This window comes from Anopheles cruzii, chromosome 2 (assembly GCF_943734635.1).
Source record: "Anopheles cruzii chromosome 2, idAnoCruzAS_RS32_06, whole genome shotgun sequence".
NCBI classification, from domain to species: Eukaryota; Metazoa; Arthropoda; class Insecta; order Diptera; family Culicidae; genus Anopheles; species Anopheles cruzii.
Genome location: NC_069144.1, coordinates 34,743,868 through 34,753,930, shown reverse-complemented (window position 1 = coordinate 34,753,930; position 10,063 = coordinate 34,743,868). Strand labels below are relative to the sequence as shown.

At 45.2% G+C, this 10,063-nt stretch overlaps 1 protein-coding gene across 1 annotated transcript in view; it reads left to right on the top strand.

The window, feature by feature from the left end:
• Positions 1-3,168: 3,168 nt before the first annotated feature.
• The window catches only part of LOC128267632 (ras-like protein family member 11B), a 27,874-nt gene continuing 20,979 nt past the window's right edge, over positions 3,169-10,063 (top strand). Inside the window, exons 1-3 of the mRNA XM_053004518.1 lie at positions 3,169-3,271; positions 9,082-9,138; positions 9,252-9,325. Of these exons, the coding sequence (XP_052860478.1) occupies positions 3,184-3,271; positions 9,082-9,138; positions 9,252-9,325 (219 nt within the window). The 5' untranslated portion in view covers positions 3,169-3,183. The remainder of the gene's footprint in view (positions 3,272-9,081; positions 9,139-9,251; positions 9,326-10,063) is intronic.

Below are 10,063 nucleotides of genomic sequence, written 5' to 3'. Positions count from 1 at the left end.
AGTGGAGTTATCCAATATTTAAATATCTCGTATCGTAAATACAGCACCCTGTACAGTTTGGTATTGTAACGTGACCGTTGGTCGACATGGTACTGTGACTAAAAAATATTGGGAATTCTCTTATAAGTCAAATTTTTTTTTTTTTCTTCTAAATCAATGTCATTGCCATTCAAATTATACTTTCTCTATGTAATACACCTAATGTCTGCTATTCGTTCCAATTTTCGAAACGGTCCGAAAAGTTCTTGTTTGGAATAACCTTCAACATCTTCTTCATTTAGGCTGTTTTCTTCATTAATGATTCTAAACGATGTACACGGAGCCTTGTCTCTTGATTTTAGCTAACATTTGGAAGTAATGTGTTGCTCAGTCAGGCGAATACGGTGATTGTGAAATAGTATAGGTCGAATTTGCGCTGAAATTATCACGAAATGATCACGAAAATGGGATGCAAAAACCTCCTCGTGATTGTCTCTCCACAAATCTAGTCAATTATTGACGCACAAAATTACGTACATGACGCATAACACTCAAGTATAACATTCTTTGTTGACGATTCGTTCATTTGGCAGGAATTCATGATGCACCACACTTGTGTGTCTCGTTATTTTTTGGACACAGTTGTACGTATAATCAAGATGAAACAAAATCATTTTCATGTTTTTAAAAAATGACCTGAACTTAACAAAATAGTTAGGAACAAACTACGGTGAAACAGGAATTAGTCAAATGTTTAGTTCACGTAGCTGCTGTCTTATTTGTTATCCATCGTGTCTTATACACATCTATACTTTCTCCCTTCTACGATACGTTCTTCTCTTAAAATATGCTGCTTTTGTGTACTTTTGAACTGAAACTTATTGACCCACTTGTTGTTACTTGCTCCGAGATGCGTTTTCCGCCGTTCTGTCATAACCACGCCACTGCGAACTAGGTTCTGCTTGAAAGGTCCTTCACCCACCGCCCCGGGCGGAGCGGCATAGCCCCCCCCCCCCACCCCCTTCCACGGTACTCACAATATGAAGCAAAAATGGCCAAGATTCCCAAGTCCAATCCAATCGGGATCGGCTTGGACGGGCGAGCGGGAGGGCGAATTATTTTTAACCTTTCCGTGTTTTTCACGAGATTCACACTGCGATCGTCTGCTCGCGATCGAGGTCGCTGGCGCTGGCGTGTCGTGATTTGTTTGTGCTCCACCAACCAACGCAAAACAATCGTTCTCCTTCGCGCTCTTTCTTCAGATCTTGAGAGACAGCAGCATTCCACGGTGACCTTATCGTACTCAACGCTCCACACACATACATACGTCCGAAGGGACAACGGGATCGTTTTGGGGTGGGATGTGATGTGTGTAGAGGGATGATCGCTGTCAGAATGAACAGCTGAAAGCGTCCCCTGTGTCGGACAAAATGTAATTTTCAATTCGATGCCAAGCCAAGATTGTTTGGCACGCAACGGCAACGGCGGAGCTGACAACAGCGATCCGAATAAAAGCAGTTCCCCAAACGGAGAACATTAGCACGTCCACCTTGGCTCGTTCGATTACGACATTTATGTGACGGCATATAAATCATGCCGGACGGAATCCTCGAAAAGCAACGCAAACGGTACGGTGAATTAAACAGATACTAAGGATGCCGAAACCAGAATGCAATCCCGCATTCTTAACGGCGCACCAAATGACTATTGATACGATGTACACGTTGATTGAGCATTTGTTTAAACAGCAAGCATCAGTTCGGAAATTATTCACAATATCTCCTATATTTGTGAAGTTAGCGTTATTTTAAACATCCCATGGTCACAAACCCACGGTATTATTAATCTCAATTTCTGTCCGAACTATTTATGTCATTTTAATAAACTCAGTTCTGCTTTAGTTTTAAAACGAAAAATTTTTGACCGGACTCGCGAGACGATCCTCACCCACCGTGCGATCTACAGAACACTCAACGGTGATCGCCCTGGCAGCGGCCAGTTACGAGTTGCTCTGGCTCGAAGACGGACGCCCAGACGCTCGGCGATCGCCGATCTTCTTTTTGGTGCACACCGCGGTCCGATCGGGTGAAAGCAGATGTGAAAACAATAGCGAAACATCGCCGAATGGACGATCGTTTTCAACATTCAAACAGTGCAACATTGTGGCCCTTTGCTGACAAACGGTTCCTAATTGGCAGGAAGTTCCCCTAGGCCGCTGTGGCGCACCTGTTTACGCACGTGTACGCAGCGGGGCCGGAGTGTATCTGTTCAGCGTTTCCGACATTCGGTTCGGCTGTCCGGTCGAGGATGGGGAGGATGTTGGAACGGAACGGTGATGGTGGTGGACGGCGCGCAGTATAGTAGTTGAACAGCGGTGCGAATCCCGCGGCTCAGTGGCCGGTCAGTGAGCATACAATTAATGCACAAATCCGGTGAAATATATTCACCACCGGAAATACGGGGAAAGTAGCAAAACGGACACAAATCGGACGCAAACAAAAAATAGGAGTTTCCCTCAACAATGGTGATTTTCCGGTCAGTTTATTTGTGTGCGGCCGAACCGAGGCCGTAGTCGAAACATCGTCACCCAGCGGGCCGCCGCCGCCGCGTGGTGCCCCGCTGTTCTTGCCCCTCTCCCGGTTGCTTCCCCGGTCCCACGAGTGCGATGGTGCGCGATGAGTGTAAAACAATTAAATTTTCATGCCCCCGGTGATGCGCGGTGATGCGGAACGCGAGGCTTTCCACCTCCGGCTTTCCTGCCAGCCGGTTCAGCCTGGGGTCCTCGAAACTCGAAATGGAATAAAGTTGAAAAATAAAGGTTTCTATCGAACGTACCGTGTGTTTGCTGTTGTGTGTGTGTGTTCGTGGCAGTGCATTCTGACTATCCTGTTTGCCCGCAAGGATTCGCACGGATTCGGTTCACTTCACGGTCACGCACCGGTTCGGTTCGGTCCGGTGGCCGGCTCGCACGACTGTCACGGGCGCGTGTGGGACGGTCCTTCGTGCGTCTGTTTACATGGCGAGGTTAATACATTTAATGCTTCATTAAACAAACGGTGATTGTTGCTGTTGCTGTGAAAGCCGCAGACCCCCGTTTATTGGAGGCCGCACGTGAGGGGCCGCAGAACAGGGGGCGAGGAGAAAAAAACATCTCACCAAAGCCGGTTCGGTTTACCACCGGGAAGCCCTTCCGTTTCCAGCACCATGACCACCCGCGGCATTAGGAGGAAAAAGTCCTATTTGGCGGAAATAAAAGTGGCCGTCATCGGGGCACCTGGCGTCGGCAAGAGCGGTAGGTTGGGGTGAGGTGCGTGGGGACGAGGCTAACCGTTAGTTTTAGGTGGTGGCTGCGGTTGTGCTTCGGTTTCGGCGTCAACCTATAGACTTTGTTGCGGAATGCGGAGTTTCGCTGTTTAATGTGGGGTGGTTCGGTCGGGTTTATTACTTTAGTTATTTTGTCACCTTTTTTACCGGATTTACGCGGGCGCTTCCAGCTGTGCAATTCAATTAATAATCAAACGAATCACGCTTAATGCTTGCTGACTCGGACAAATTGCCTGCAAACCGATGACCGAGCACCAACCGGGTCGGAAAAGGTCGGAAAGTCCGGCCAATTAAATCTATGTGGAGTTTGTTACTAATACTCGGTTTTTTGTGTGTTGCCGATTATTCGATACACATGATAACGTTATCGATTCAACTCATCTACCTTTTAGATGTAACTTTAAACAATACAAGAATTTAAAAAGAAACTTGACGTTTAAAGCAAACCAAAGGGTGGGCCCGTCAAAAATTGGTTTAAAAAAATGTGTAAATCAGTCAAACATTTTATTAAACAATCAAGTAATATTCCTTTTGAAAGCTCATTTTATATAGAATATGTAAAAAAATATCATTCAGTTCTCCATCTTAAGGAATTCGAATTGCCGAACATTTCGTTTTAATCCTTTCATCAACTCTTACACCGTTCTTTTGGTCGCTTTGTTTGCTGCAGTTTTACGAGTCTTCTTGAGGTTCCGCTTGAGGATCGCCCAATATTTTTCGATTGGGCAGAGCACTGGGGTTTTGGGAGGGTTCATGTCTTTGGGCACTCCCTGGACGTTGTTTGCGGCATACCACTCCATAGCCTTTTTCCCATAATTTACAGATGCTAAATCAAACCAAAACAGAAAGGAACCTTTGTACTTTGTAGAAAAGAACCTTTGAACAGAAAGCCCGCATACGAGATATTTCTTTACGAATTTCGACAGCTTTATGTTCTTGCAAATATCTCCTGCTTTTCCCCTTTCAGTTGCCGTATAGTACTCCTGTCCAGGAAGCAGTTCAAAGTCTGCCTTAACGTAGGTTTCATCATCCTGCAGTACGCAGAAAATTTCGTGATCATCTTTATGCACAGATTTCGCGATCGTTTTCTGGCCGACATGTTTGGCTTTTCGTCACGATTTGGAGTCACTACTTTCTTCTAGAATGCTTGAATAGCTCGTACTTTAGTTTATCGCTCGGTTGAAGACGATACTTCCAGCTTGCCTGCGACATCTCGGACGGAGAGGTTAGGGTTCCGCTTGAATCAACCGATCACTCTTTTCGTCGTTTTTCCGGTCTCCTGGATCTGATTTCCACCTGATTCAGTCTTTCTGACTATCGTTAAACGTTCTCCGAATACTTTTAGTACATTGGTGACCGTTGATTTGGCCACATTAAACAATTTCGCTAACTTGGCGTGCGAGTAGTTCGGATTTTCGCCCTGATGGTGCAAAATTTTGAAACGATGTTCCTCTTGTTTCGACGCCATTGCCACAAATGAAGGGCAAATGCCAAAACCTAATAATATTTATTATTCTACACAAAAACATCTTTAAAATGTGTACAGGATTTTTTGATGCACTATGAAAAATACTGCGTCAAGTTGAATTTGACCAATTTTTGACAGACCCACCCTTTAACAACATTCTGTTTAAACATTAAAGCAACATTCTGTTTTACTTCCAGTAAAAATTATGAAAGTATTAAAGCAAGTTTAAATAGTAAAACTCGTATCAACAAAGAGCTATTTTCACCGCAGCAAAGTTTTGTTTTACTAAACGTGCCTCACAGTAAAGTTTCAACAATTTTACAACCACTTTGTTTATGAGAAACACAAACTTCTTGCTCTTTTTCCGGCGGTCCTGGCCTGATACATGTTTTTCTGAGAATATTACTCGTTAACATGTATCCCAAACAAAACTAGGCGACTGGCACACACAACTCACCTTGCTAAGCGTGTAGACAAATTAATCAAACACTTTCCGTTAATTTATCATAGGTATTTTTAGTTCCCGGGAAGAATTCATATAAGATCTCACCATGTTTGTGTTCACAAGAATACGGTTTCAAAGCAGTGTAACGTCGCGCCAAGAAACAGAAAAGGAGAACCACGCATAAAAATACACTAAACCTCCGACACCCCAAGACTCCCGGAGCGATGTTTACCAACGAAAAATAATTTATTTACTATTAATCCCGCGACATCGTCGATTGATCGTGTTACGCGACCATCAAGAGTCATCATCGGCGGCCGTCTCCGTATGTCGCCAAATTCGTCCATCGTTCTCCTGTCGCAGTGTTCGCACCGTGCGCTCACTCATTTGAGGATCCCGTCAATTACTGTCCGAACCCCCGGGTAGAGGTTCGGCCGATGGACGCAAAGCCGATTTGCACGGTTTGCTATTCCGCATTCTACATGGTCGTCTGTCAATCCCTTTGGCGACAGCACCTCCTCCAGCCCTCACTTCAAGCGCCAGTTAGCAACCTCACCTTCATGAAGATGCTAGATTCGTTGACACCGTGCGCTGTGGGAAGCAAACGAATTTTACATCTATGAAGCAAAAAACAAAATAGTTGTTAGAAAAAGTAACACGAAATGACATACACTTGCTGCTTTCCATACAGCGCCAGGGCACCGCTTTGCCCACGAAATGACCGACGGCTTCCATCATCGGTCGGGAATGATCCAACTTTACCCAGCATGCGTCGAGGGCAACACGCGAAATGGTATTGTTGAACGGTTCCGTCTGGGATTCGAGTGTTTTGTTGTCCAAAAATACTTCAACCAACCTTCATCGATGATATGTGCCTTACTGGTCGCATGAATGCACAAAATCTCGGACCTGTCAGCCCGGTGAATGGCTGATTCGGGAGGATGGCTAATTTTAGAACACGGCACGGTGATACGCCGGTGACGCATTCATCCCAAACGCAACAAGTCCCACGGCGATGGAGGCGCATGGTGGTGTGGCAAAAAGAATCCTCTCCAAGTCAGCTGACGGTGAATATTGTTAATATTTCTGCTTTGAGTACATTGAGTCCACGTCATGAAGTTGATTTAAAAAAATAGAATGAAACAAGTTTACAACCCCTGGAGCAAGTTTAATAACCTTTCCGCTTGTACTAGTGACATGTTTATGGCGTGAATGGTAAATTATCTGTTTATTGACATTGCGGATGATGATGTTCCGTTTGTTTGGGTCCACTGAAGGACGCTGCCCTGTCCGCAGGACCGGTGACCGGTGGAAGTCAGCAAGCGAATGGCTACGGCAATATGGTCGAGTTCAGGAGATAATTTCCACGCATCACAGCAATTAAGAAATTAAACCGTTCGAAGCTGGTGGAGATTGGACCGAAGGTTCCCACCACGTACCATCACTTGCCATCCACACAGCTCGGCTCTTTCCGGCTCCGGGGAAATTTCTTCCAAAGGCAGTTTATGATGGTTCGGTTCTAATTTCTGTTCGTTTGGTCGACCGACCGAACAAGAGTCGTAAATTTGCCGACCGTATCAGGGAACACTATAAAACGACAGTTAAACTACGTTGCAATAGATTGATGAGGAGAAAACGGCGTGTGCGTCACGGCGAGAAAGGGCGGTTCTCCTGACTGGGCGGTGTTGTACACTCATAAATGTCTTCCCACAGTCTTCGCCGTGAGCTGAACGCTAAATACTCCGCCGACCATCGGCACCGATAGCGTCGCATGACGAATGAAAGCAACAGCTGCCAACGGTTGGTCGGTTATTAATTTAACCGACTTTCTGCCGGCCTTGGCTTGATCGGGCAGAGCTACTTTGTCGAACCGAGCGTTCGTTGTTTTATTCGTGCATCTATCCTCCAGGGTTTGCACATCATCGGAGCATCGGATGCTCGTGAATATCGTAAGAAAGGTGTAAGAAAAGTTTTGGCGACTGAAACGAAGCGAAAACGGAAAAGCATATGGAAGGGACGCGTAGTGATTGGCCGAGCTTGGCTACTCGGCTGTGACTGACTCGTGTTTTAGTGGAAGGTGTGAAAACGGAGCCATGTTAATGTTCGACCAATTTATGAAGATTGTGTTCCCGCTAATAAACACCTTTTTTTTGTATAACTCAGCCAGAAGCAATTAGCATGATTAGGTTCGCACCACTTTTTGTTGTTCTGCCGAACGAGGCACCGTACACCGTAACAAGCTTTCGGCAAATACGGGGGTCTATCGTGAAAATGTCTGTCGGAGAAAGTACTACGAAATGGATGCCATTCAGTTTACCATTCAACCGATTGAAGCACTCTTGACAGCCAAAGAAACCCAACCGGCAACCGGCCGGGCCGGATTTTGAAGGCCCCGTGCAAGGTAAACAAATCAAACCGAATTGCTTTCTGGTAGATCCTTCGAGCGTCGTCTTCGGCCAGCGGACGCCAGCCGTGAGGCCGTGCGGCCGTTATCATTTTTGCTAGTGGCAGTGTTACCGGTAATTGGCTCATTGAATTATGCTTACCGTTGGATGGCGTACGAGATCTCGCAGGTGGCGGCTGACTCATGCACAACCATTTCGCCGGAACCGGTTGCGTCAAGGTAAACAGAGAGTGGCAGGTGTTCCGAAACCCGATCGTCGGAATGTTCCCGCTCGTCAATACACTCTCGCTTCACGTCTGCCTTAGACGTGCCTCGTGTTTGCTGGTAAGAACCTGCACACAAAAAGGAGAGAAAATCCACCTTGCCTTCGATGCGGTCTACTGACTCCGGCAATCAATTAAAGTCTCTCCCGGGGTAAAGATGCTGTGTTTGCGAACGAGCTGGTATTAATTTCTTAAATAATTTTATGGCATTTAGCGGATACTATTGTTTCCCTCAAGTGCACCAACCGTTTGTGTACAGTTTTGTTTTATAACAATTGATATTTTGTTATGAGTGAATGTGGACACTTAAATAGCTATAAAAAGCATCAATTTTATTCATAGAATTAAGCTACTACTTTACAAAACATGCATACACCAGTCTGGGGTATCTGCGCACAGACTGATAAAAAAAATTTCAGATCAAGCAAAATAAAATTCTTAAAATGATCTTAAATCTTCCTTATTGGTACAGCACGAAAGCTCTACATGATAGAACCCAGGTACTAACATTAAAGGAATTCCTAGAAAAAACAAACCTAAATTACCACAATAAATGCGAACACCGCGAAAATAGCTTGATAAATACACTGTCAACAAATAGGAGACTAGTACATAATTAGATAGGAATAAATAGGTTATAGGATTTTGGCATTAAACTTTCGAATAATGCATGGTTCATATTGATCATTTGTTGTCAGTAGTGATCGGAATTAACGTTTGCATCAGGTTTTAGGAGCTTGTGAAATACCACACCTTTCTGTCCGATGAGAAAGTTCGTTTTTTGAAGTCCTTCGACGCTTTTTTTTTGTTAAGTCAAAATCGCCATTTTGTAATTGTTTAAACCACTCAAAGCACTGCGATTTTCCAAACACAAGTCCCGACAAGCATTTGGTGCGATTCCGAAGCAGTTTTCTTCAAAAGGAGTAGAAAAATTATAATCCCCGCAAAACGTCATTTTCAGGCACAAAAGATGGCATGGTCTAACCCTTTCAATGATGGGTTGCAAACCAAAATATTGTTTTTTTCGACCTGAAATCATTTACCGGATATCAACACAAGGTAATGATGCATAAACAGCAAAAATGGGAAGTCCCTATCGGCAGGTACAGCCATCATTCTAAAATTTCGGTTCTCAACGCACGCACCTAGTATATGTAGTGATGCGTAAACAACATATTTCTATTACCTCTTTTTACAGCCCTAACGGTGCGCTTCCTTACAAAACGGTACATCGGAGAGTACGATCATCAGGCCGGTAAGTCTCATTATGTTCCTCACTTATTACGCCTCGCAATCAATTGTAGAACTTTGTTCCATCTCACGTTTCATGTTGCGGCAACCTCTAACCTGCCGGTCTGCACATGTCAGAAAATCGACATAAATACGAAATCATGGTCGACGGTGAGGCGGTTTTGTGCGAGATCTGGGACACCTGCCCAAAGGTAAGGCGCAGCCGGGCGTAGCAACCATTGAGGAAAAATGTGCACCTGATTATTACGACTCCATTCGCCCGTGGCTAAAGAATGTAAACCCAAGAAGGGCAAAAAGAGTTATTAGTTGAGACAAGCCTTCTGAGATGAGACAAGCACACGTTTTGTTTTTCGTGCTAAATACGGGTTATTGAAATGTCGCTGTTATTGAAACGCTGTAAATAGAAGGACCCAAGTTTAGACAGCATCTTCCGGTGTCATTTTCAAGAAATCAAGAAGCCAGTGTGTCAAGAAGGCAACAATTTGGGTGCACTTTGCCATTCTCGGGTTTACATACTTTACCCATGCCGCGCCGTGCAGCGCTCGCAAACAAATTGGAATCCTAGTGAACATTGCCGGGCGTCAAAGTGGGCCGTTGCTCTTTTGTCACTTTGCAAGCCAGAAGCCAGAAGAAGAGAGGTGTGGTGCACGTTTCCGTTGTCGTTCGTCGCACAAAATGGCTGAAAATTCGGATCGCTTGAACAATGCTTCCGGGGGTCGGCAAGCGAAGGTGCCGTCGAACGAGCAATTAGTGCGCGGACTGATTGGAACGATGATTGGTCTCTCGAGCGCACTGTATCAGGCGATCGTGGCGAGCGAACCGGACGACGGAGGCAACGAGAGGCTCCTGCAAAGCTTGAGGCCAATTTACGAGCAGTTGGAAGCGCTGGTCGAAAGCGTTGAATCGAGCGAACCGGCCACGGAGCGCCG